This window comes from Barbatula barbatula (genome assembly GCF_947034865.1).
Source record: "Barbatula barbatula genome assembly, chromosome: 4".
In the NCBI taxonomy this organism is placed as follows: domain Eukaryota; kingdom Metazoa; phylum Chordata; class Actinopteri; order Cypriniformes; family Nemacheilidae; genus Barbatula; species Barbatula barbatula.
The window spans coordinates 10099168-10127043 of NC_136768.1; the positions used below are offsets into that span (position 1 = coordinate 10099168).

At 40.5% G+C, this 27876-nt stretch overlaps 3 protein-coding genes across 5 annotated transcripts; 1 reads left to right on the forward strand and 2 right to left on the reverse strand.

The window, feature by feature from the left end:
- Positions 1 to 118: 118 nt before the first annotated feature.
- llph (LLP homolog, long-term synaptic facilitation factor) lies at positions 119 to 1370 on the forward strand. The gene is made up of 3 exons (XM_079454924.1): positions 119 to 232; positions 610 to 822; positions 906 to 1370. The coding sequence occupies exons 2-3, from the start codon at positions 621 to 623 to the stop codon at positions 1064 to 1066; spliced, it is 363 nt and encodes a 120-aa protein (XP_079311050.1). The 5' UTR covers positions 119 to 232; positions 610 to 620; the 3' UTR covers positions 1067 to 1370.
- A 94-nt stretch (positions 1371 to 1464) lies between these two features.
- hcls1 (hematopoietic cell-specific Lyn substrate 1) lies at positions 1465 to 6877 on the reverse strand. Its single transcript, XM_079454916.1, has 15 exons — positions 6713 to 6877; positions 6136 to 6219; positions 5905 to 5978; positions 5354 to 5483; positions 4941 to 5051; positions 4801 to 4855; positions 4560 to 4670; positions 4342 to 4452; positions 3959 to 4014; positions 3796 to 3865; positions 3500 to 3648; positions 3081 to 3203; positions 2755 to 2950; positions 2382 to 2450; positions 1465 to 2237 (listed from the first exon to the last, which is right to left on the reverse strand). Exons 2-15 carry the CDS (start codon positions 6217 to 6219, stop codon positions 2104 to 2106), a joined length of 1473 nt encoding a protein of 490 aa, XP_079311042.1. The 5' UTR covers positions 6713 to 6877; the 3' UTR covers positions 1465 to 2103.
- An 11-nt stretch (positions 6878 to 6888) lies between these two features.
- Positions 6889 to 27700, reverse strand: golgb1 (golgin B1). 3 transcript variants are annotated; one of them, XM_079454914.1, is made up of 21 exons: positions 27539 to 27700; positions 24594 to 24681; positions 21863 to 22033; positions 21621 to 21743; positions 20893 to 21048; positions 20643 to 20762; positions 19919 to 20032; positions 17547 to 19836; positions 17333 to 17415; positions 16994 to 17065; positions 16566 to 16626; positions 11195 to 16208; positions 10690 to 11113; positions 10368 to 10601; positions 9472 to 10290; positions 9215 to 9396; positions 8958 to 9069; positions 8666 to 8751; positions 8462 to 8533; positions 8218 to 8305; positions 6889 to 8094 (listed from the first exon to the last, which is right to left on the reverse strand). In XM_079454914.1, exons 2-21 carry the CDS (start codon positions 24672 to 24674, stop codon positions 7957 to 7959), a joined length of 10440 nt encoding a protein of 3479 aa, XP_079311040.1. In that variant the 5' UTR covers positions 24675 to 24681; positions 27539 to 27700; the 3' UTR covers positions 6889 to 7956. The 3 variants fall into 3 exon arrangements, with proteins under 3 accessions (XP_079311040.1, XP_079311039.1, XP_079311041.1); XM_079454913.1 differs by having other exon boundaries at positions 8916 to 9069; XM_079454915.1 differs by lacking the exon at positions 16994 to 17065 and having other exon boundaries at positions 8916 to 9069.
- Between the last annotated feature and the right edge of the window lie 176 nt (positions 27701 to 27876).

The following is a 27876-nucleotide window of genomic DNA, read 5'->3' on the forward strand; positions in this document are numbered from 1 at the left end:
TATGAATTCGGACCGATTGAGTCGTAATGGAGGACCATTTGTGACGTTCACAAGCTTGCAGTTCTGTCTCCATCTTCTGGTACAGTTTATTTACTACAGCGCGAGCTCCACAACAGGTGCCGTCAACGCATGACGCTATGTCGCAAAACAGGAAGTGTCGAAAAGTAGGCAACCTGCTTAACGACAGTGGTACACGGATACACGTGTGGTCCGAGGTGTTGTGAGCGTTAATGTAAGTTAATCTTTACAAATATAGCTTTAAAGATGGGATAACACATTATAAAAATGTCGTCAATTATTGATGCTTGTAGTAGCTGTTTTTACAACAACGTTTATAAAAGCGGCTCGGAGTAATTTACACAGTACTGCTGGCATATTTAACCAACATGCTCATATAAAGATTTACAGGTGGTGACCTATATAAATGACAACGGTTATGCAGATTTATTATTAATTATCTAACAACGCATATATTTTCTTACACGCAATAGAGCACGTCACTTGATCTAATGAGTTAAAAAGATGGCTTCATAAGTCAAATAAATGACGTGTAGTAAAAACAATGACCTTATTGAGACAAAGCAGTCTGATTCTTATTTCTTACATCAGTGTTTACCAGGATGGCGAAGAGTTTGCGCAGCAAGTGGAAGAGGAAGATGAAGGCAGAGAAAAGAAAGAAGAATGCTCCCAAAGAACTGACGCGGCTCAAAGCTGCGCTGGGCCAAGGAGAAAAAGGGGAGATCACCATGAAAGATGTAGCTGAGATTGCCACAGTGGTACCGGCTGAGAAGTTGATAGAGAAGCCAAAAGACACGGACGATGGTGAGATTTTTTTAGATCGATTTAGTTTGTCTGCTTATATTGTAAAGCTTAAATGTTTGCCATAATGTGATGATGTTTTTCAGCTGATGCTGGTAAAATGGATTTAGACCGTAAACGCAATAAAAAGACTATGCTGGATGATCAAGGACGGTACCCCGTCTGGATGAGCCACAGGCAAGTAAAAAAGTTTAAGGCCAAACGCACGAACAAGAAAGGAAAACCTAAAAAGGGCCTTGCCTGGTAGATGATCTGTGGACGACGTTCCTGTAACTGCTGTACAGGAGCCTTGCTGTGCATCATTGTTATGCGCAATTTGTATAATCCTGGACTGTTTATGCAGCCGTGTGCAGACAAAATCTTGTTAAATGATCTATTACCGACAAGCACTGTTTGTGGATTGTGAATGCAAGATGAGACTGGAAGTTCTTGAATTCACAAATATAGAAAGGGTCCATTTTCACATGGCCGAATCTCCAAATAAAATATACATGCGTATCTCGGGCTTAACATGTTGTTTTTTATCTGTGTCACCGTGTTTGTCTGCTTAATTTTGAAGTTGTACAGTTGTAAGTGTATACTTTTAAGTGCAGACATATTCATGGATAAATAATCTGTATATCTTAATAAATACAATATACATCCTAATGTTTATCATTTATTTTGTGATTAAAGGAATGCATAACATCGAATCGGTAGATGAAAAAACACTGTCTAGAATACTTAAGGTGCAAGCATACGCCAATAGCTCAGTACAGTATATAAACCTAGAATACAAAAACCTAGTGTATTTCTAAGCTAGAATACAATACCTCTGCGTTGAAGGCTTTGCAAAACTAAAATAAGTAATAAGCAAATAATAAATGTCATTCTGTACATGTTTGCATATTGCACTTGTTTTGACGTTATAAAAATGCAATAGAACTTGTGTCTATTAAAAATAGAATATCTACTCCTATCATATATACTGTTTTAGTTACTGTGCAGTAAATGCTGTTTCTTATTATTAGTTATTACTCAAAACAGCAGCATGATTGTCATCGCATTATTTTTCTGATGTCCAGTAAACACTGAGAAAAAAAACATGTCTTTTGCATAAAAGGTCATCATTATGAAGATCATTGAGTTGCAGTATACAGTATTTTGAACACTATGGTCTGTTGCATACTATACATTCCAGTATATAATAGATCATCTGTTTGTTCCATTCACACATACTGTAGGAACAGAAATAGTATGTTCATATGGTATTCTGAACACACCCCTTGCTTTGGAAATGGTCAACTACATGAGCTGCACAAAGGAGGCGGGAAACAGGCCCGTGCTCCCATGACATGTTCCTTTCCACCAACCCTCATCCACCATCTCAATGTTAATGATTATGTCATCTGGCATGAAGGAGATCTCATCACTGGCCTCTGCAAGACATACATATTCATAACAACACGTAGGCAAAGCTAAAGCCCTGGCACGCATCACTAACATTAGTTATTAAAAGTAAATTTAGATAGTTAAAAAATTAAACAATGAAATCACATAAACCTGGATAGGTGTGTACGTACCTCCTTGGTAATCATAAATGGCCACGGCTGACTGTCCACCACTGAGATCTTCATAGTCATTATCAGAAGCTGAAAAAAGTCATCATAAATTACAGACATACTTCGGTGGAACACAATAGGAGTTGTAAGGCAAAATGTTAATGTTAATTACTTGGAATGAATTTAAATTTTACCAAAGTAAAATAAAAAAACATTAAAATGTCTCATTGTAAGCCACAGGATTGGATCAATTTGAGGGAATTTTTATGTTAACCGTCCCTTTAAAAATCACAGGTATTTATAATCATTTTCCCTTCTATATTGTTTATTTTCTTTTTATCAAGCACATCTGGATTTTCTGCAATTCACTGTAGCACAATCACGATTTTCAAACCTGCAGGAATGTATGAGCCAACATCCTCATAATCCTCTTCCTGTGGTAGAGGGGGAGGAGCTCGACCAGGATCTGCTTCCTCTAGCTCTTCGTCCTCGAACAGATCATCTGAGCGAGGTGGCAGAGATGGTGGTTCCTCATAGTCGGGCTGTTCCTCATAGCCAGGCGGTTCCTCAATGTCAGGCTCTTCCTCCACCTGTTAGCAGCCACACGGCAGCAGACCATCAACCTTAATTACTTCATCAACCAATCATTACTTATGCATTAATGATAATGTTGAGAACATAAGAGAAATGTTTGACTGTGTAATGACTGCGTGGTCTTGCCTGTGGCTCTGGTTCATCTCTGGGAATCTCTGGCAGTTTTCTGAATGTCTGTGTAGGCTTTTGGGAAGCTGGGACAGGAGGAGGTTTCTGGCTCTCTTCCCCTTCTTCATGTGTGCTCTCCTCCTTAAGAGTGAAGATCATCACCAGCATAAAAATTATTAGTTTTGGGTTCAAAACAGGTTAAGCAATATTATCACAAGGAAATGTCTTTCTTATAATATGTACTGATTGGCACAGAAAAAAAACAAAGGTTTGTGTATGTGGGCGGGTTATTTTTATAATCTATTTTAATCATGTGTTTCCATTTAAAATCATAAATATATATATATATATATATATATATATATATATATATATATATATATATATATATAGTGTGTGTGTGGGCTATTAACATGTATTTAAATACATATGTGAACCTGTTGTTTGCGTCGGGCCTCTTCCTGTTCTCGTTTCTCTCTGGCGAGTCTTCTTGCTCTCTCCTCCTCCGCCCTTTTCTTGTTCTCATCATCCGAGGCCTTTGCCATGTTCTCAAACCGAGCCTTCAGGTTTCCAGCTCCTACACTTGCTACAAACACAGGAGTAGATCAGCAAGTGTCTATATTGGCCACAATACGTTTTCTGACCCTATCATTGACATTTAAACATTCATACAAAAAAATGGAATCAAATGCAATATGTCTTGCATATAGATTATAATATAACAGACACTCACATGGCTCAAATGCTTTAGGTTTTTCATAAGATGATGATGGGGATTTCATGTCATTAAACGAAGCTGCGCTCTGTGTGGGAAAAGCATTGCTCATTACCTCAAAGCTATTGAACATTTGATATGCAACAGCAAAAAATTAATCTGTAATATCACTTAAATGTACCTTATCCATGCGATCCGCTTCAACTCCATAACGGCCTCCAAAGCCCTTGGCATAGTCTGAAATAGATATGTAATGTGCATTCATATCCCTTAACAGAAAACATCTCTTAATGTTTTATATATTATTAGTTTAATACATCATTTGTTGATGTATGATCATCATTAATATTCCATGCTTGACTTGTTTTAGTATCTGTATTCATACAGTAACACACTCTCTTCCACCCAACATCATATTTTTCACTAACACCCCTGGTATAAACTGGTCAATGCAAGAAAAGAGATATGGATTACAAAACATATATTGTCATAACAAAGCTTGCATCCAAATTATTATAAAGAAGTGTTTTAACAGTGGTTGCTTTCAGAAAAAAGATTTGATACCTTTTTGTGACTGATGTTTCTCTGTTTCGCCTTTGTAGTCATAACCCAAAGCAGCCTTATCAACTTTTTCTGTTTCCACCCCATATTTTCCCCCAAAACCTTTTGCATAGTCTGGAAGAAGACCAGACAATTATGCTTCAGAACTACTCGTACCTCAAAAACTAGGCAGAAATGATTATTAACCGAGAATACTGGTCAATATAAGTGATCTAACTTACCTTTCTGTGATTGATGTTTTTCAGTCTCTCCTTTGTAGTCGTACCCCATCGCGGCTTTGTCAACCCTCTCCTTCTGCACACCATACTTGCCGCCAAAACCTTTGGCATGATCTTCATAAGAGCAGAAAGTTTAGTTAAATACAACAAATACCATTAATTATGAAAAGTGAAAAACAGACAACCAGTAGTGACATGGTGTAATATGTAATGTTGGATCTATAATCTTTAATTGTCTATTTACCTTTCTGAGATGCATGTTCCTGCACTTGCCCTTTATACTCATAATTCATAGCAGACTATAGTAAAAAAAATAATACACTGTGAAGTTAGCAATGCATCTCTGAAATTGAAAAGGTATTGAAAAAGAATGAAGTTTCTAACCTTGTCGACCCGGTCCTTCTGCACACCGAATTTCCCCCCAAAACCCTTTGCTGCATCTGTCTGAGATGAATGCTGCTCTACTTTTGCCACATAGTCATGCCCTAAAGCACCCTGGAAAAAAATATTTGTATTAATGTGTGAAAATCAATTGCATTTGGTGTCCCTGATATGAAATATAAAGCCAACACTAAATCTGGCTTTGGAACACTTTGTATAAAATAAGTTATTTCAATCTCATTCATTGGAATTTTGGTATGTTGCTAAATTCTTATTATTTAGGTATTTATCTAAACATGACCCAAAAACAGTACAAGAATTATAATTATGCATTCAAGCATGTTAGCAGATAACTTTATACGGCGTAAATAATGATCACATTCGATAATTGTATGAGTTGTGAGTCTCAGTTCGACCTTGTCCATTCTATCTTTTTCCACTCCAAATTTCCCTCCATAGCCGTAAGAGGCTTTAGGGCAATTCTCCAACTCTTTCTTCTTAAGCACCTCATGTTCCTGAGACACCTTATCTCTCAATTTTGCAATACTGCACACAAACACAGACACTCTGCATGTTACTACATGTTACACATTGCAATGTAAAACATTTGTTGTGCACTCCTCATACCCACCCAGAATTCTTTGCAGTGCTTGCATTCTAAATTTCACACTTCTACATTATGACTGTATTTAAGAACTTAGAGAAACCTTATTCGGCTCCTGACATATTGTAAACTTGCAGTTATCACTCCATATTTGGAAATGCAACTTAAAAGTCAGTTGCATTTCCACTTCCTATTTCCTCCTTTTGCCGTTCAAAGGCGGTGCCATTACAGAAACTTGCCTTGGCTATTTTTGAGATATTCTCTTACAACATTAACAATACGGAATGTTTGTTTAGTAATGCTTTGCTTAGGATAATCAAATGGAGTGAAATATTCATAAACACATGCAAGAAATGCAATTGCCTGATGGGTTCTTTACGACCTGATCCTTCTATGGTCTTGGCACCCCATCTCTGTTCTTGCTCCGAGACATCATTCTGAAAACACACAACCCCATGTTGTAGGGTTACCATTTTTATTTTAAATTAAAATATTTGTAGCGTTTTAGGACCTTAAAATAATAAAACAACAACCTTAACGCCCAACCAATCGTTTGAAGGATGCGTTCATATTATTATATTAAGGTTTGCTCACCTCAAAATTTGGATCTGTTTCCCAGTCATCCCCCTCCGACTCTACCTTCACATTAACGTCGTGTCCCACTACGGATTTCCACATCTAAGGATGGAGAGAAAGGCGAAATTGCACGGCACTTATTTATGCACCAAGAAGATAAAACGTCACTAAAAACTATGATTTTGAAGTTGTAAAAATGTAGGTAAATATGACATGTGAAATAAACGTAAAACGTTTAAGATCTTAACAGGTAAATCCAAATGAGCTGCATTATGATTCGATAGTTACACGAAAGACACATTTTATCTACATTGACATTTGAAGTACAATGAACTTCGCAAGTTCCTCATTTAGTTTTGTCAAGTCGAAATAAAGGTCTAAATGAAATTCTTGCATTACTTTATTCTTGTCCAACTTGAATTAAACGTTGACAGTGATAAAGGCCACCAACGTTGAAACGAGACAATTTAAAGAAAGACGCTGACTTCCTGAAACGAGTAAAGTTCGCAATGTTGCAGCCATTTCCTGATGCAATAACCTCCTTAAAGTTTCATGTTGCAAACAACAATACAGACAGACAATAATGATAACTCACATTATAATGTTTTTACTGTCAGCCGCGCGTCCGTATAGTATCAGTGTGCGATAAATACTAATCCACACCTGCGCTCGAGTGTCCGCCGCTTACCAAACACGCGCGTCCGAATCGTGAACGCGCTTCTGATATTAATGGACAGCTGTCACGCATGAAACAACACATAATACAGAGTGTGTGTTCCCATAAATAAACTTTATTTCCAAAATATAGCCCCTACAACAGGGTCAAAGGATGGAAAGGATCATTTACACAGATTTTACAGATGAACACTCATTGGGCTGTGCTTAAAATCCCACTGTATCATTTAATCACAATCTACTGCAGCCTTATCAGATCAATATTGACAGTAGTAGCGTCATCATAGGAAGTCCGTCGATTCTGGCTAAAAATAAGACATGAAAGCTGAGCATTGGCGCTTATATTTTACAACAGGAAAAAACGGGCAAAAAAATTCAAGCCAAGGACTCTGATTTAAGTCATCAAGAGAGATTAAATGGACTAGTAGTCCAAACTGAACATGTGTAGTGTTACAAATAACCAAAACAAATACAACAAAAGACAACAAATAAACCCAAAGCAAAAATACAGATTAAAATAAATCTAAATCTAAATGACTGTATTGCACCAAACTGGCAAACTATTGCCATGACTGACTAAACGCTCAAACGTGTCTCGTCTAGCAGAGATGTACAGTAGATGTATCCACAATTCTATTACATGTGAATGTTTCCATTTGAGGAATTAAAAAAAAGAACAATTAAACAAATTACAGTAAACTGGACTGCAGCCTGCTAGAAGGCACACATCCTGACCGTTATTCAAGATGTCCATAAAAACCCCATTAGAGAGAAACGGAGATGAAAACCAATTCATGATTCTAATGTGTCGAGAAAAACATTGATCCTGTACAGCGTCAGCTTCATTTTACAAAATATATTTAAATATTCCTTCATTGATGAGAAGCTTCTTATCTGTACGATAACGATCAGGAGGACGTGCACTAGGTAGTGTTATAGTGTTGCTAGTTTTCACCAAGCTCCCAAAGTAGGTGGAATGGATTCAGACAAAAAGCATTCTGATCAATTTAGCAGATTAGCTGTAACTTTGGTAAATAAGCCCAGAAACATGTTTTTGTAAAACTGTAAATTGGATAAACATGTGTTTGTCATTATGTCAAAATATTTGTAATCATAAGTAAATTAATATGTAACTTTCTTTCTCTCAGTAAAACATGTCGTGTCTCAAAGGTATCCTCCAATGCAGAGCAGCAACAGAACGTGAATGGTTAGCAGATAGAGTGACACCAGCAGAGGAGTCCGTTGACGAGAGCAGAACGCTACTCGCAGCATTCGCAGCAGCCCAGGTCCACCACTGCGAGTCTGAGGGACATACAGAGAAATTCATATCATTTATAAAATACCATTTGAAATATTTGCAATTTATAATGCCATTGTTGGATTTACAATCGTCTTTGTGTCACTGTAATATGCATTTGCGTTTACCCGTGTAATTGCGCCCTCTGGTGGCTCAACCAGGACAGCAGTCTCTGACATCATTTCAATTGCTGTCTGCCACTCCCCTTGTGTGAAACTATGGAAAGTAAATAAAATATATACTTCATGGTAAGTGGTTACAAATCATCTCATTTTCCTGGTCTGACTTCGAGTGAATTATCAGTATGCGTTATTCCATAAAAAATGATGATTAAAAATAGCCAGGACTTTCTGGGTATGCTAGTAGGCAAACCTTTTGAGATGATCCTGGGCAGAAATTAGCTGCTCCTCTACCCTCAGTCGCTGTTCCGTCTCTTCATCCAGCCTAAAACACATGAAACAGAAACATTTGAGTTGATATCTCAACCATATCTATAAATGACTGTTATATCTAAAAGAGCTGTCTGTTTCTTGACTTTATTGACTAGTTTATTAGCTGAATTAACGGCAAGATAACCTTCTCTGGAGTTCAATACACTCTGCTTTATATCCCTCATTGTGCTCTAGAGGGCCACCAGGGGCAGCGTCTACAGCCAGACTTCCCTAAAGGACACAGAAAGCCATGCTTAAAATAACAAAACAGATCATGGAATGAGGAACTATACATAGATTTACAACACACATTCTCAACTTAAAACAAGATGGATTAATTACAAAAAAGGATCTGACTATTTGTCAGATTTGTAAGAGGTCAGAATTGGTTTTACCTGTCTTTGTGTGTATTCGTGCCGTGGTTTTGATGCGCGCACCTCCTCCAGCATAGCAGTGAGTTGCCGCAGCTGCTGGTCCCTGTCTGAGAGGGCAGTGAGGGTCTGTTGCTTCAGGAGCTCAGCCTGGCCCTGCCAGTCCATCCTCTCTAACCTACACATGTAAAACATGTGACACACAAAATTTAAGTGACACAATTGTGGTAATTTTTTAGGGCTTTTACAAATCACTTCCTTAATTTGCAATTTAACACAACAGCCAAAATGTCACAACGGCAGTAGGGCAAAGATGATCTCACCTGAGCATCTCCAGTTCCTGCTTATCTCTCTCCATCTGAGCGTCTCTGTCTCTCAGCTCTGCAATGTGCTTTTCTCTGTCCCCTGCCATTCTTCTCTCTTCCTCAAGAACCTGAGAAATCCTGGACAGTTCACCTGAGCCAAGTCGACCCAGTTCAGCACGCTGCAACCGCAGCTGTTCCAACTGAGGAACAATGTAATTATTTTCATGGATACTTCGTTAAAATTATACAGTAAAGGATAATTCAAGGACACGTACCATCCTCTCCCTGTCATTCTGCAGTGCCGAAAGTGCATTTTTAAGGCTCCACACTTCTCCTTTCGAGTCACCAGGGGGAGACGGTGAATTGCCTTTCCGGTTATTCTCATCTAATTGCAGCCGCAGCTCCTTTGCTTCGCTGACAGCCTGATCTCTTGCATCCTGCAGAGAGGCCATGGCTTGACCGAAGGACTGGTTCTGAGATCGAAGCTGAGCTGCCCCCTCCCTCTCCTGCAGAAGCTGCTGTTCCATCATCAACAGGTCTCGTGCCAGCTCCGCCACCCGCTCCTCTGCCGTTTCAGACTCGGTGCGCAGAATACCACTCTCCCATTTCAGCTCCTTCAGTTCTTTGTTGTGTGTTGCCTGAGCCCCCCTCTCCAATTCCAAGGTTTCTTTCAAGAAAGTGATGCGATTCCTAGCAGCTAGAAGCTGCTCCCTTAGCTTCTCGACCTCAGCCCCCGGCGCATCATCTTTGCCGCTTCCTTCACTGGCCTGGCTCAAGATCTCCCGCTCAACTGGTAGTACCCTTCCCTGTAGGCTATCTTTTTCCAGAGCTAGAATTTGAATCTCCAGCTCTTCTTTTTGTCTCTCCAAAACACTGATGCGTTCTACCTGAGCAGCAAGAATCTGCTTGTGTTGGGAGTCTTTCATGACAAGAACCTGGTTCAGATCATTTCTGTAGCCATGAAGCTGGGCAGAAAGTTTGGCATTCTCAGCATTGAGATCATCCCGCTGTGACAACAGGGCTCGAATCTCTTCCTTCAGCCCATTGTTCTCACCTGCGGCTTCCTGGATAAGGTTATCCTTCTCCATCATAACCTAAAAAAAGTTATCGAAACTTTAGCTTTTTGTGCATGAGAAAATGTATGAGGGGTTAGAATGTCCAAAAATGTTACCTGGAGGTGTCTCTCCTCTAGTTGCTTGTATTGACTAACCACTCGGTCCCTGTCATCCTGCAAGGAGCCCATAGCCTTGGTGAAGGACTCTAGCTGAGCTCTGCTCTGGAATGCATCATCCTCAGCTTTACGGAGCCTCTCCTCTAAACCACGCAACTCCTCTTTCCTCTTCTCGAGCTCTTTTTCTGCCAGTTCGGCCCGTCCATCTGCATCCTTCCTAGCCTCTTCAACAGCCTAAAAGAAAAGAAGAATACATACAACTGTATATAATGATGTCCATGCATTTGTTTCTTAGAATATTGGTGTTCTGTATAGTGGGTACCTGTGTAACAGCTTGCTCCTTCTCACCAAGGAGCTCCATCTCCCTCTTCTCTTTTTCATCCAACGATGCCTGAAGAGAATTGGTCAGGTTCTTGGAAGAGCTCAAGTCTGTTTCCAGCTGCTCTAGCCTCAAGCCGAGTCTCCTTTGCTCTGTCTCGCGTTCTTTGATTGCCATACGTGCCTCATTAACCTCGCTCTGAAGTCTGTCCACGGCTTCTTCTAGAGCCTTTGCATGCTTGCGTAGTCCCTCGGCTTCAGTCTCTAAAGAAGTCAGCTCAGAGCAAGTTTCGGCTAGGTTGGCCTCTACTTGTGTGAGTTTCTCCTGAAGCTCATTCTTCTCTTTTTCAAGAGCTGCAAGGCTTTCACTTTTTTTCTTTTCTGTCTCACTCAACTGTAGCTGTAGGATCTCCTCATTTTTCAGCATCCTGTAGACATAAAACATATGGTCCATTACAAATCAAAATATAAAAGCTATCAAAAACATAAACCGAAGTAACTCAACAAACCTTTCGAGTAAACTCTGCAGCTCCTCCTTCTGTGTGGTCTCCAACTGCATTTGCTCAGCAAGTTCTTTGGCTCGATTCTCAGCCTCGCGAACGTCAGCCTCCTTTTCCCGTAGTTCACCATGAAAACGTTTTTCCCATTGCTTGGCTTCATCCAGCACTCGATCGCGATCGTCCTGCAAAGAGGACATGGAGCGTGAAAAGGCAGCCAGTCTAGCCAATGCTTCATCCAGGCGATTCTGCGTTTCCTGTGCATGCTTGTCTGCAGCCTCTGCAATATTTTTTGCTTCAAGATTGGCCTTTTCCTGCCTCTGCCGTTCCCTGTAGGCTTTCTCAAGTCTCAATTCAATCTGTTTAAGCTCCGCTCCAAGACGATACCGGACTTCATCAAGGGTACGCTCCGCATCTGCTTTCAACTCAACCTCTCGACTTTGTGCCATTTTTTCAGCAGCGTCTTTGTCTGCCAGGGCTTGTTTTGTCTTTTCCAGTGCCACGTCCAGTTTCCCTTTACAGACTGAAAGCTCAGATTCAATACCTGCTCTCTCTTGCATAATCTTTGAAATTTCCAAGCGTGCTGCCTCAAGTTCTGCATGCACCTCATCTCTACCCAACAGTAATGATTTTACTTCCTTAGCAAGTTCACTTATTCTCTCTTGGTACTCGATGTAGTCTTTCTGAAGCTGACGGACTTCTAACTGCTTCTCCCTTAGCAGTTCTTCAAGTTGACGTGTTCTGTTTTGACTACCTTCTTTAAACCTCTGTGCCGATTTTAACTTCTGCTCCAGCTCTCTTTGTCTGCCTGCCTCAGACTCTGCCTCTGCTCTCTCGCGTTGGGCCTGCCTCATATCCTCTTCCATCCTGGCAGCCCGGTCCCTCTCGCTGGCCACTTCAGCCTCTAGCTCAGCTTGCTCTCTCTTAAGGTTCTCCAGTTCCCGCTGCATGTCCGCGAGGCGTTCACGACTGTCAGATGCTTCTTGCTGGTAGCCTGCGATGCTGCCATTGAGCTGAGCCAGTTGATTCATCAAACGCTCCTCCAGGTCATCCCTTTCAGCCTCTAGCCTGGTGCGAAGTTCCTGAAGTTGGGTCTCTTTCTTAAAATGTTCTTCCTTCTGGAAATCATCTCTTTCTAAAGACTCCTGAAGTTGCTTGTTGAGAGCTGCCAGTTCTTCATTGAGCATGGATTCTTGCTTGTTTCTCAATTCCATCTGATCCTGAAGAGCAACTTCAAGTTCACTGACCCTACTCTCTGCTGTTTTTAGAGAAGTCTCAAGTTCTCTTAGTGTCTCTGTTTCAGCAGTCATGACACTCTTTGTTTGTCCTTCCATGACTTTGTGTTCATTATCAACATTGTATTCTTGTGGCTGCATCTGTAAAATAGTCTCTGCAGAACTGCTGCTTCCCAGGTACTCTTGTTTTTCAATTAAATCATGACCTCTCTGATGTGCGACAACTTTAACTTCCTGAATGGTCTCGATTATACCCAGACTCTCACTAGCATTTCTGTCCATTTTCTCACTCAAAAGTTGTCTCAACTCCTCAGCTTGCTGATCCAAAGAGTTTTTCTCATCCATCGCAATATTATAATTCACTTTCAAGCTCTCAAGCTCCTCTTTGAGTTTCTCAAGCTCTGTCTTTAGCTCGGGTTCAGCATCTCTGGTCCCTTTCTTATCTTTCTGGTCTCTAAGTTTTTCATTTTCCTCCTCTAGATCCATAATCTTCTGATGTTTGACCTTGGCAAATTTCCTCATCTTATCTTTTACAACGTCCACTTCCTTCATTGCTTCCTCAGCTAACCTCTCTGCCTCCTGTCTGGCTGACTCATGTGCTCGCGCCTTCGCCGCCAACTCTTGCCTCTCCTGTCGTGCAGCTTCAAGCACTCGCCTCACTCGTTCAGCCTCGTCACTTACATTCTCGTATGACTTAAGGAGGCTTTCATACTCCTCCTTCATGCTTTGTATCTTCTCTTCCAGTTGCCTGCACACTTCTTGTGCTTCCTCTTTGGTGCTCTCAGCTTGACGTTTGCATGCATCCTTCTCATTCAGAACGCCCTCCATCGCAAGCTTAAGGCTCTCACAGGAAGCACTGAGACTCTGGTTCTCCAACAAAGTTCGATCTACCGCCTCAATTAATTTCTCCCTCTCTTCCTTTGACTTGTTCAGCTCCACCTCCACAAACTCAAGCCTCTGCTGTAGCTCTAATCTGACCTTCTCAGCAGCAGCCTGCTCGTCCTTCAGTGCCTGGTTCTTTTTGAGAGCCTCCTTACGTGACACAAGAGCAGCCTGCAGTTTACGCTGAAGCTGCTGGAGTTTAGCACTGTTACCCTTCTCTTCTACCTCTCGCAGAGGCATCTCTTCTTCCAGTTTTTGAACTCGGTCTTGCTCAGTTTTAAGCCCTTCCTGTAAAGAAGCAATCTGCTGATCTTTTTCTGTCACAGTTTCCTGCATCTTAAGCAAAAGGGAATTTTGTTCACTTAGCTGCTGGCTTAAATCGACAATCTCATCGTTTTTGTTTTTAAGAAAATGTTTAAATTCCTCTACTTCTGACTGAAGAGCTTTGATTGGAGACTCAGCATCTGAGATGCTTCTTTTAGCTGCCTCCCAAGCCTGATCGACCTCCGCTTTCAGGGTTTCTGCATGAACTTCTGCTGTCTGACACTTCTCCCTAAGAGCCTCTATCACTTTAGTGAGACCATCAATCTGCCTCTCCTTTTCCCTCAGGGCTTTTAGTTCTTCGTGCAGCTCTTCGGCCTTGCTATCTGCTAGTGACTGGCTCTCTTGTAAACGCAACTCTAATTCTGCACGAGCAGCATGCTCAACTTTTATCTCATCTTGAAGAGCAATTACAATAGCCTCATGATCTTTCAATGATGGTTGCTGAAACTGCTCACAAGGTATGTGCTGTTGTTGGGTCTCTGTTTCAGCAGATGCAAAATCCACCCAGTCCTCCTGAGCCCAATCATTTGTCTCTGTTTTCCCTAAATTATGTGATGTTGATCCAACATTTTCCTCCATCTTAACATTTGCCACATTATATGCAACATTCTTTGATTCTAGCATTCCCTCTAGCTCTTTAATACGACTCAACAACTCAGCATTCTCTGCCTCTTCATCTTGGAAGCGCTTAAGAAGATCACTGTAGCCTTCTCTTTGCTCTTTAGTCTGTTCAAAACATTGAAGGTCTTTCTCTTGAACTTTCAATACAGTATTTTCAAGAGTATCTGTAGCTTCCTGAAGCTTTTGGTTCAATCTTTCAATGTCTGATTCCATGGAAGATATTTGTAAAAGAAGTCTATTTTTGTCCTCTTCTGCATGCAACATTTGTTGTTCATTCATTTGTACATACTGCTCTGTTAGACATTGAATTTCTTCATGAGACTTGGTCAATGTTTGTTCTTGGTTGTTAATTTTGTCTTGTAGACTTATCAGGGTCTCCTCTTTCAAATTTAAGACATCTCTGGTTTCTTGCAACAAAGCCTCAAGTCTCTGTATTTCCAGATCCTTTTCTTTGATTTCACATTTGAACTGAAGAGTCATTGCTTCATTGTCATCTCTTTCCTTTTCTTCCCTGCTCTTAGCTTGCTTTTCAAACTCTGCAACCTTTTTCATCAAATCCTTGCGTTGGATTAGAGCTGCCTGCAGTTTTCTCTTGACTTGTTCTCCATCTTTCTTTATAGCAGACATTTGAGAAACAAAGTCCTTATTTTCCTTCTGTAATGCAAAAAGCTTTTCATTCTCTGCAGTTTGATCCTCTAGTGTTTTCTGGTCATCTCTGGCTGTTTCTAGTTCATAAATTTGCTCTTTAAGTTTTTTTACTTCACTGGATATTGTGAACCTTTCTTCTCCAGCCTGGATGAGTTTGGCAGTCATGCTGTCATTGAGCTCCATCATCTCCTGGTCTTTTTGTGAAAGACACTTTTGAAGAGACTCCAGTTCGCCAGTCCTGTCAAGGAGAGCAGCTTTGGTCATGTCAGTCTCCTGAGAGATCTGATGTAACCTGTCCTCCATGCCCAAGAGACTTTTCTCTAGTTCACTGGAGTTAAACTCTCTGTCCTCAAGTTGGGCAGTCAGCATTCTAGATTGGCTTTCTTGTTCAGCAAGTCTTCTATAAGCATCATCTAAATCTGCCCTCAACTCTTGCATCTGCTTATCTTTAGAGAGAACATCATGCACGTTCTGAAACTGCTCAGTAACATTCTGTGTTTGCACTTGTTCTTGCTGAATCAAAGCTCTAGCTTCCAACAGCTCTGTCTCATATATGTTTGCCTTTGACTCAGCCTCATCTTTGGAAACTATAAATGACTGTAATTGCTCTTCTAGTTGCTTAACTTTCTCCTGCGATTGCAACGCTGAATCTCTCAACTGCTGAAGCTCGCCCAGAAGTTCACTGTATCTTTTCTGAATTTCTTCTGCTAAAAGCTGTGCAAAAGCTTGACTTGTGCTTAAATTAGTATTTTGCAAACTTCCCTCTTGCTGGCTAATACACACCTGTAGAGTTTCATTGATAACTACAGACTGTGACTCAATATCCACTATGCAGCTAGTTGATGTCACATGCTCATCACAGGCCTCATCCCAGGATTGTGTGGATATCCGTAATGAGGACAAGTCCTGAACCTGGGGTGGCCACTCTTGAGTCCCATCTTGGTTTACTGCTTCCAAAAGAGTCCAACTACTATGAGCTACTTCAGAATCACTGCTTGTAACCATTTCATCTGAGGAAGTGCCCTTTGATTCTGCAGGAGACTCAGGCTGAGGAGCTATAATATCAGGGCTACTTTCAAGGAGGACAGAGGTGTCCACTGCCACAAGTGTTGTCTCGGAAACTTCAGACAGAGCTGCAGAGCTATCATGCAATCCAGTGTTGTCTCCTGTTGGTACACTGTCCACACTTCCAAATTCTGGGATATTCAGAGCTTGGTCTTTAGTGAGTTTTTCTCTGTCTGCAAGCTGCTGCTCCAGAAATAGTATCCGATCTGTCTGTATTGCATTTCCTGAACTATGTCCATCTCCACTGCCATCTAAGGGAGAATAAAATGTTATTACAATTTTTCATTACGCATGCGTGTTACTATAAATTGCTTTAATACTATTTTCCCCTCACTTTCTGGTTATTTTTGTGTTGTGACATAGCCCTTTGGATTGAGGCCGGTAAAGTAAACCTGCCTGTCAAGTAATCCAAACATAATATCATTGCAGCACTTTTGAGTAACTACATTATTAAAGGGCATGTACTACACATTGCAACACTTTTGAGTAACGGCATTATTAAAGGGCATGGACATAAAAGAAAAACTATAAAAAAATGACAGTAAAAAAGCAGACCAGTTCAAAGTACTGGCACAAATGAGCTGTACAAAGGCAAACATTAAACTCACCCTGCTGTGCACTGTCTAAATCCATCACAGTCACATGATCACCTGATGACTCACCAGCAACCTAGAAACACAAGCCTCAGTTACATCAAACAATATGCTTAGACTATTTAATGCTTGATAATAGCACACTAGTGGGATAGTTCACCCCCAAAAAATAGTTTTATCAATTACTCGTGCTCATGTCATTCTAAACCTGTATGACTTACTTCTGCAGAACACAAAAGATATTCTGAAAAATGCAGGCAACCACATTGGAACCTATTGTCTTCCATTGAATGGACAAAAAACCACAATGCTCAAAATAGAAGCCAGAGTCAAAGACAGGTCTTACATAAGGATGAATAAATGTTGACAGAATTAAAATTTTTGGGCAACTATCACTTTTTGGAACTAAACTTTATTAACACTTTATAATTATGGTAAATTACAGTCAATGAGAGGACAGCAGTTAAAGCAGGTGATGACTGTTGAAAGGATAATGATATCGCTGGCCTAATAGGCTGAGAGACAGATCGTCTATGTGTTAACATCACTTTGTGTCTGTTGCAATGTATGTTTATTTTCATATATTTTGCTTTAATGTGTCAGAAGGAAATCTCAGTACTTCCAAATATTCCTTGTCCTTAATTGCAATAATCAAGGTCTTAGCTTTTCGATTGAACAGATTCAAAATAACAACTCTGTCAATAAACCTTTGGATGAATTTTAGGGAGCAAATATCAGTGTCCTGTGTGGAACTTTAAAACACAATTTTGCAATCTACCCACCTGAACAGTGTGAAGTTGTTGTTCCAGTTCCTGTATCCTAGCAACTGCTTCCTCTTTCTCCGCTGTGCTTTTATTTAGTTGACCTATAGCATCAGGTGCATTTAAAACACATTACTTTTTTATCACAGTACAAACAAGTCACCTTATGGTGTGGCTCTGGATGTACTTTTAGCGGCCACAAAAAGTGCTTTGAACTTTGTTCTGGGATGTTTACCTTGCAAAGACTGTAGGATGAGTGTGATGTCAGACACGCTAGCTTGACTCTTCTGCTGTTCGGCTGTGAGGTCACCCAGCTGGGCTTTCAAGGTGGGTAATATCTCCAAAAATTGCGCTGGATCATTAGGGATGGGCATTTCTGCTTCAGTCTCCCTAACTGTAGTTAAAGATTGAAGTCCTCTCCAGAGTTCCTCCAGTGTGTCTTTGACGACCTGTCCTGCTTTCTGTTCCGCCATGTTTGTGTCCAATCTCGTTCTCAAGCACTCAAGCTCATTTTTCACCAGTGCTAGATGAGTTTGTTCACTGTGAGATCTCTCCTCCCATTCTCTCTCCACTTCATCAAGGTTTTCCTGAAGATAGCGAACTTCTTCCATGTGACTTGTGACCTCTATCTCCAGTTTCTTGGTCATCTCCTCTTTCTGTTTCTCTGCAACTTCCAGACATGCTTGCAAATTGGCCAGCTCTGTTTCAAAGCTTGTTTGTTTCTCTTGCTTTTCTCTCACCTCAGCAGCTAATTTGTCCCTTAGGTCATCCAACTCTGTGGTCTTTTTCAGTAATTGAGCATTGAGATCATTGATGATCTGCTCTCTCTCACTCTGTGACGTCTCAAGCCTGGCTTCTAGACTTGTTTGCAAGTTGATCAGTTCTGTCTCTCTCTCTCTAAATGTCTCCAGTCCTTCATTCTTCTCTCTTTCCTCAACTGCAAGTTTCGCTCTCATTTCATCCAGCTCTGCAGTTTTTCTTAGTAATTCGGAGTTGAGAGTATTGATGGTCTGCTCTTTCTCACTCTCTGATGTCTCAAGCCTGTCTTCTAGATTTGATTGCAAGTTGATCAGTTCTGTCTCTCTCTCTCTAAATGTCTCCAGTCCTTCATTCTTCTCTCTTTCCTCAACTGCAAGTTTCGCTCTCATTTCATCCAGCTCTGCAGTTTTTCTTAGTAATTCGGAGTTGAGAGTATTGATGGTCTGCTCTTTCTCACTCTCTGATGTCTCAAGCCTGTCTTCTAGATTTGATTGCAAGTTGATCAGTTCTGTCTCTCTCTCTCTTAATCTCTCCAGTCCTTCATTCTTCTCTCTTTCCTCAGCTGCAAGTTTCGCTCTCATTTCATCCAGCTCTGCAGTTTTTCTCAGTAATTCGGAGTTGAGAGTAGTGATGGTCTGCTCTTTCTCTGATGTCTCAAGCCTGTCTTCTAGATTTGCTTGCATGATGGCCATCTCTGCCTGAAAGCCAATCTCTCTCTCTCTAAATCTCTCCAGTTCTTCATTCTTTTCTATTTCTTCAGCTGCAAGTTTCACTCTCATTTCATCCAGCTCTGCTGTCTTTTTCAGCAATTCGGAGTTGAGATCATTGATGGTTTGCTCTCTCTCACTTGCTGTTGCCTGAAGACTAGTATTCAGATTTGCTTGCATGTTGGCCAGATCTGTCTCTCTCTCTCTTAATCTCTCCAGTCCTTCATTCTTCTCTCTTTCCTCTGCTGCAAGCTTCGCTCTCATTTCATCCAGCTTTGTGTTCTTTCCCAGTAATTCCAAGTTGAGATCATTGACGATCTGCTCTCTATCATTCTCTGAGCTTTCCAATCTGGCTTCTAGATTTGCTTGCATGTTAGCCAGTTCTGTCTCAAAGCTCTGTCTCACTTCTTTTAATGTTTCCAGCTTTTCTCTTTCCTCAGCTGCAAGCTTTTCCCTTATCTCATCCAGTTCTGTTGTCTTTTTCATTAATTTAGCATTGAGATCATTTATGATCTGCTCTCTCTCCCTCTCCAATGTCTCCAGCCTGGCTTCTAGATTTGCTTGCATGTTGATCAGTTCGGTCTCTCTCTCTCTTAATCTCTCCAGTTCTTTATTCTTCTCTATTTCCTCAGCAGCAAGCTTGGCTCTCGTTTCATCAAGCTCTGTGGTCTTGTTCAGTAATTCAAAGTTGAGGGCATTTATGGCCTGCTCTCTCTTATTCTCTGATTTCTCCAGTTTGGCTTCAAAACTTGTTCGCATGTTGGCCAGCTCTGCCTCGAAACTAGATTCTTTCTCTCCTAACCTCTCCGGTCGTTTTTCTTTTTCATATGCTTCATCTTTAAGTTTTGCGCTCATTTCGTCCAACTCTAATGTCTTTTTTACTAACTCAGAGTTGAGAGCATTGATGGTCTGTTCTTTTTCACTATACAACGACTCTAGTCTTGCTCTTAGAATCTGTAGTTCTTCAGCTCTCATCGACCACTGTTGCCTCTCCTCATCTCTCAGTCTCTTGGATTCTGACAACTCCATCTCCATCTGCCTGAACTGAACAGTTAGAATCTGCCAAAACAAAACATTTATGAAAGCTATGAACTTGGTACATAAACCTATAAACCTGGTAGAACACGATAATAATGCTAACCTGTTTCTGTTGGTCTGCACTGTTAAGCTCCTGCTGCAACATTTCTAGGACCTCTGAACGAGAACGTGAAGATTCTTCTAGTTCCTCCACACGCTGCTGGGATGCACGAAGGGCCTGTGAAATAAAAGACAGGCTTAAAGCAAAACAAAACAAGGTGGAGGAAGAAATACTGCATAAGGGGCCATTCACATTTCGTATCTAAATCCGTGCATGGAAAATGCGAGATGCACCACTTTCTTTGAAATATTACAATCTCGATGTGGTGCCGAAGCGGCTAGAAAATGTGCACTGCGCAACGCATGTGCGTCGTGACTGCGTCGCTCCCTATTTGCGCACTCCTGTCAAAACTAGACAGCTTAGATCAAAATTGCAATGGTAACATGATGAGCTATCATTTTATGCTTGCTAATAGAAAGCAAATGTGGCTCCAAAACCTCAGGCTGTTGTAAATCAAACAAAAGGAAAACAGAGGGTACATGTTTGGTTATTCGTTTAAGAAATAAATGATAATTACATAATGTCTTATTAACATTGTTGAGCTGTGATGATCAGGTGTTCCCTTTATTTTTTTGAGCAGTGTATATTCTTTTTTTTTTCATTTTAATTTTAATTTCACAAATGAAATATAAATACCTTATAACTCAGTGGATCTCAAACCTTTGTGGTCTAGCCCCCCTTTAAATCTAAAAAAATCAGTCACACCCCCAACTCAGACACAAGTTACCTGCTGTAAATCACTATCATTTGAGGTCTGTGTGATACTGAGAATCTCCTGCTCATGCTTGAGGATTTGTTCTTGGAATCGTACATCCTTTTCCTTCACCACAGTTTGCAGGACACGCACCTGGACAATATAACAGGTTTGAATAATGGACATTTCATTTGTGTCTGAGAGCAAAAGACTAAGACTCTCGTCACACAAATGAAAACGTAAAGAACAGTATTCCGGCAGTATTCTGATGAGTGATGCGCACCTGCTCGGCTTGTCCTTCCTCTCTCACACGCTGCTCAGCCTCCCAGAGCTGATGCTGAAGGGTCCTGTTGGATGACTCTGCCTGAGTGAGCATCTCTTTGAGCTGCTGGAGCTCCTCCTCTACTGCTGGAGGCATTGTGAAGGAGCTCTCTGAATTCTGAAAAACAGTTTGATCCATCCATCAATATAATGCCAGAGAGGAGAACATTTTTAATGAATTCGGCCCATTACATGCAGATATGTTAAGGGAACAAAGCTGATGCAATTACGCTTAAATAAAGAAATCACTTTTTTTTTAAACTATGGTCAGAAGTTAACATTAAATGTGTAAACAACATAAGACTGTAATACAATTGCTTACCAACCTTGTCTATATAAAGTATATTCAATATTTGATATCCGTATACACACACAATACTTTTGTGGGAAATAATGAATCTTATCACACAACAAAAACGTGAACTGTTCATTTTGGCTTCTAAGCTCTTTTCAAGTGCATGACTGGACAACATCCAGCTTTTGCTTTTGGTTTAAGGAAGAAGTGACAATTATTTTAAGAATGGCCAGCATGCCACAGATGCTGTACATGGATCTAAACTTTCCTTTAAGAAATATGGGATTAAATCAACTTGTGCTTGCCTTGTACTTCATGGAAAAGTGAAATGAATGTGCAATAACAATTCCGACATTACAAATTCCACGTCATACCAAATATGTAAATATTTTTACCTGACTGCTATTCAATGCTTCTTGTCCTTTCAGCTCAGAGATCTGTTTGTTTAGTGCAGTCATCTTTGCTTTGGCCTGCAGTTTGAGCTTTGTAAACTTCACCTCTGCCTGTTCTTTCTCCTCCTGTTTGAAGACAAAAACAGCTTGTTTAAGAAATCCCGAGCCAAGCTTCAGAGCGGTTAATGTTCACAGTCTGCTTCAGTGAGTTTCACCTAAAATCTTTTTAACTTGTAGGTCCTCACCTTATGCTGTTTCTCAGTGTTGGCAAGCAGGATGTCTTTCTCTCGGATTAACTCTTTCAGCTGAATCACCAGCTGTTCTGTCTGGGCCAGCCGCTCCAAGGCCTCTTCTGGAGGTCCAGGGCCCTCCAGGGAAGCTTCTGTATCAGGCTGGGGTTGAGGGACCAAACCATCCTGTATCAATAACAAAATTCATAACATAAAAGCTGACTTGGACTTGCTTTGTCTTCTTATACTTGTTTTAGTCCCATTTAGACAAGAAAAGACAAATTCTTAATCATGGAAATACGTTGCCTTTAAGAGTGCTTTCATATCTGACTCATTTAGTATGGTTAAAACGCAATGGAGTTCAATTTTCTTCTTGGTGCGGTCCGTTTCGGCTGGTGTGATTGCAGCAATTGCACTCGAGTGTGCATCAAAAGCGGATCAAATAAGTACGGTGGCCCACTAGTGCACAGCAAAACGAAATTTAAAAAGCAAATATAAGTTCACAACGCAATCAATCCACAACAAAACGGAATAAAGCCACAACGCAACAGAATAAAGCCACAACGCAACGGAATAGAGCCACAACGGAATAAAGCCACAACACAACGGAATAAAGCCACGACACAACAGAATAAAAACACATTTTACATTTACATTTAGTCATTTAGCAGACACTTTCATCCAAAGCGCCTTACAGATGAGGAAACATTGGAAGCAATTATAACAACATAGGCCACAAAATACATAAGTGCATCAAACTAGTCCATTAAAGTCTAGCACAGTATAAAAAGCTAAGAATAGTGAGGTTAGAAGGTTTTTTTTTTATAAAGAAGGAAAGGGAAGAGAATTAGGAAAGGGAAGAGAATTAGGAAAGGGAAGAGAATTAGGAAAAATCAATCAGCGACGTGTTGACGGAAGAGATGCGTTTTTAGGCGTTTTTTAAAGATGGCAACCGAGTCTGCTGATCTTGTAGCAGCTGGTAGATCATTCCACCAATGTGGAACAGATCCAGAGAAGGTACGGGAGAGTGACTTTTTTCCTTTTTGGGATGGTACCACTAGTCGTTGTTCCTTTGCAGACCGCAGTGATCTGGCAGGAACATAGATCTGCATTAGCGAGTGGAGATACGATGGTGCAGATCCGGTGTTGGTCTTGTAGGCCAGGAGCATAGCTTTGAACTTTATGCGGGCGGCAACAGGGAGCCAGTGTAACCTGATGAAGAGCGGAGTTACATGCGCTCTCTTCGGTTCATTGAAGACCACTCTTGCCGCCGCATTCTGGATCATCTGGAGAGGTTTGATTGTGCAAGCAGGAAGTCCAGCCAGAAGCGCATTGCAATAATCCAGTTTGGACAGGACAAGAGCCTGAACTAGGACTTGCGATAGGAAAGGTCTAATTTTCCTAATGTTGTAGAGGATGAATCTACAGGACCGGGTGGTGCTGGCAACATGACTTGTGAGGTTAAGCCGATCATCGATTACCACTCCCAGGTTTCTGGCTGTGCTGGACGGTGTAATCGTTGATGAGCCTAGTTGAATGGCAAGGTTGTGGTGAATCTTTGGGTTGACTGGGATCACAAGCAGTTCCGTTTTTGCAAGGTTTAGCTGCAGGTGATGATCCTTCATCCAAAGCGAGATGTCACTCAGGCATGCCGCGATGCGAGCAGCGACCGTCGGATCGTCCGGTTGAAATGACAAGTAGAGTTGATGTTTTAAAATTAAATTATAGTAACATCTTTGAATTACTGAATTAAATGAACTTGTACGAACTCTTTTGAAAAAGAAACTGGATATAAATGTGTGGTTCACTCTGTAAAACCTCTATAATCTTTGTTGTTACTTTAAGTGGTTGTTACTCAACCAACTGGTTGAATCCTCTTTATAAAACTTTCGATTTAGCACTTTATTTTACTTTTGCAAATTCTGCACAGTACCTCACTCTGCTCAGTGTCTGATATCGCCAAATAACAGAGGTAGCATTTGTTCTGGGCACTAGTTCAGTGTAGGCCTGCTCTGCATCCATTTTCTCGCGTCTCCACACTGCGCCATGTAGGTTACCACACAAGCACACGCGCCACCACCACACAAGACTCGATTTTTTTTTCTCGCATAGAAAATGGCCATATATCTCTTAGAATGGATACTTGTCATGGCCACGAATGCACTTGTTTCTTTAATATAATGGCAACATTTTGCCATCATGTAATTGCATAGCCTGACATTGCGATATGATTAATCGTGCAGCACAAAAGCATACCGAGACCTCCTTGAAGAGCAGTTAATTTGTGGTGAGAACACGATCCGACCTCAAACAGACCCACATGCAAAAAATACTGCACGTTTTTGGACTAAACCAGCTGCCGTAGTCAGCTGCACATTATGGAATGAGGAAAAGTGTTTGTTGACAGTTTGCACTAGCATGGCAGCTCTCCGACAAACTTGTGAGTTGTGAGGAGCCTCATAGAAATTTGGTCTGATGACCCTATAACATCCCAACTTTTGAAAACTCACAAGAGCAATAGTATGATCACAAAACAGGATGTTGATCCAGTGGATGTTGTTGAGATCACCACACTGCTTACAATGATGCGACTGATGCTAGCACAGTTGACATGGCTAGCATTACCACATCTGACAAAGCAAAGTTGACGTAAGTTTATTTAGTTTTTAAAAAGCAGTTTAGGAAATACGTTCTCGCCAACGAATGATGTTGTCACGTACTGCATTTTGGTTCATGGTACACTTACTTGAGAGTTGCCTTCGGATCCTTCCTCACCGGAGAGCTCCTGGAGGACGGAGTTCACCCCCTGGGTCAGCCGGCTAAACATGGCTGGCCTACATGCCAAAATAGACAATACAATATTGAATGAGTTCTTGGATGCACTGTATGCATTACTCAAAATATTGTGACAGTTACAGGACAATTGCAAAGACAAATCATACTCTGATAAACATTTGCATTTAGGGCACAAATACTTATAACCAAAATATAAAATATGAACCGATTATATTATTACATATGAATAAGAATCTCTACTCCGTGATGTGGCCCCTTGTGACTATATTAATAAAAATATTAATAACGTAATCTAATAAGTGCCGTGATTCTTCACAGCAGTGAATAAATACATACATTTCAAGCCCGTAGGCAGGGGGGGTTCGGGGGGTTATATATATATATATTTTTTCTTTTAATTAAAAGGATTTATCCACTCAATAGTCTACAACAAGGGTGCCAAAACTGCGGCCCGCCCACAGATTTGAACCGGCCCTCTGAACAATGCCTTATAGTGTGTTCACACCAAACGCAAATGAAGCGTTAAGCGTGAGTGATTTACATGTTAAGTCAATGCAAAGACGCGATGATCTAGTTGAAAAATCGTAACTTTGGCGAAAATTCGCGCTGCGTTAACCAATCAGGAGCTTGCTCTAGTAGGGCCGTGAGTGAGCGTCAGAAGCCCCTCCCATTTTAATATAGGCCTATAGTTTCACTTATATCATGTTTATATTTGATAATAAATATTAGCTTTCAGACCCAAATTTCGCTAAGTTACTCACATAGCCTAATTATTTGTTAAATTCATAACGTACCATTGCAATAAAACTGACGCGCGATCCATCGGAAAATTTCAGAGACGACAAAATGGCCAAGCGGTTGGAAACGAGAAAGGCTAATTAATATGCATAATATGCATAAGAGTAGCACTAAACTATTAACTATTAATAAACTATTCTACCATTAGGAGGCATAATAAATACATTTAAAATCATAATTAAATCTCCACAATAATTCAACCTCCGGCCCATGTAATTTTCTGTTACAAACCGACCCGGCCCCCCATTAAAGACAGGGAGAATTATGTGGCCCTTGCAGAAAAAAAGTTTGGGGACCCCTGGTCTACAATATAATAGCCATATAAACGTAGCGTAATTATAATAATAAAACATAGCAAAGAGGCATTGACAGAGAGTCAAGAAATGATGATGAGAAGAATTATTATTAATATTTCAGTAAAGTTCATTAAATCTATTCTGTTGTTAGTGTGGTCTTTAAACTTATGAACTGTGTATGGACTGACAAAAGTGTTACATGAGGAAGCAATTTGACAACAATGCAATAAATATTTTAGGTGCATCAAAAAGCGTGCTGGTTAAGATACCAGCAGACAAACTAATCCAGCAGAAATTAGTGCATAAAAGGTCACCAAAATGAAGGATTTGAACCTCATAATTAAATACAAAAGGAGGAGAAAAACTGCAAAAAGGTCCACTTTTTGAAAAAAGAACCTCCCCTTTCAATAGGCTGGCTACGGACCTGCATTTGCCTACACATTTTGCCTGCTTTAATGGTCTAGTGGTTTGTCAAACATTTCTGAGGTTCTGTTCAAAATCCACAAACATATGGTTTTGTTTATCCTTCAAATAAATTATCTGGATTTAATAAATAGGAAGAAAACGTCAGGTGTGGAATGGATTGAAGTGTGTAACAACGGACCCACCATGTTTCTGTGGCCTTTGAGTAAGGCTGAATACCCATCTTAATTAGAGCTACTTAATTAATTGATAAGATATCGATTTCAGTTGTTCTAAATTAAGTAGATCACATCACAAATTAACTTATATGGATTCCCTTCTACACACAAGCGCTGTGTGTTTGTATGTGCTTCATAACCGTGCCCGTCGTAATAGCTTGCAATGGGGCCACTCATTACTATGTTACGCCACTGATCACTATATTCATTTTTTATGAGTACATAAGAATTATTGATACTGTTGGTCTGTGATTGCATCACGGGAGTATTTTATAAGGGCATTCTGCATTATTACAGTTAATAACTTTATATCTGTATTCACACATTAAAGTCATTAATTTGATAAGTCGTGTAAAGATAATAAACCAACATGAACCAGTTACAATGCACCTTTCAGCTAGTAATACCTGTTTTTTCAACAAGGTAGCTGGTTGGTCAGGAACTAGAAACAAGCCGGATGTCTATATTATCCTGCTGCAACATAACCTGACAAAATCTTATTCCCTATAAATTACGGCATATAGAAAAGTAGGATAAACACTGGCACATCTTACCCATAAGTCGCAAAATGCATAGTGCATAAACCAGCTACGCACGTTTTGCATGGCTGCGTAATGTAATAAACATGTCGTCGCCTATTTAGTGAGCATAAATAAAGTTAAGTAGTTGTGAACGCCTGCAAGACCGTACCGCAGGATATGACTGTGTGCGTTTGAACTAATAGCCTAATGGAAAATGCTCTCCCGTGACAGGGCCATAAAGCGGAGAAACCCGAACAGAACCGAACAATAACGAAACATGTCGAATTTAGACTGCGGCTGCGTAGCTTTCATTTTGGCTACACAACATCTAAGATTATTCAGCGACTCGTCGTCTCCGTTTTCTAAAAGATTCGTATCAGAATTTCGAGACGCAATGAACAATGAATAAAATGTTCGAGTCGTAAAAAGGTATGATTATATCTCTTATGGTGGTTGGTTATAAAACGACATCATCAAAGCCCAGTCCGATAATACGCTTGTGTGTGTGGGCTCGCGCATTACTGATAAACAACTGTTGGGATATTTTTAAAAATACTTGTGGTTTTGCATATGCTGGGCATGTCAACGGCCGAATACATTTAGAGGCGACTTGGTTATGTTATTAAATATAAAACTAACCTGTGATATCGGCGGAGGGAACGGCTGCGTTATTATTTGTTCAATTTCGTCTCCAGGATTTCAGTGCAGAGCCACATCACCAAACATCCCGGAAGCAGAAACGCAGCGCTGTTCTGCGCAAGGGAGTGTCTTCAAACTACAAGTGGCTCTGAGTCCCGCAGAACTGTACACAAGGGAACTGTGAAATAAGTTCTAAACGTACAATCGTGCAAACCGAAATGAAGTAGTCATGTCTGCTTGTAGAAGATAAAAGGAACCGAATTGTTTTTCAATAATGATCCAAAACAGGAGTAGAAGACATGATTCAAGAGTAAACGCAATAGTTAATTATGGAAGGC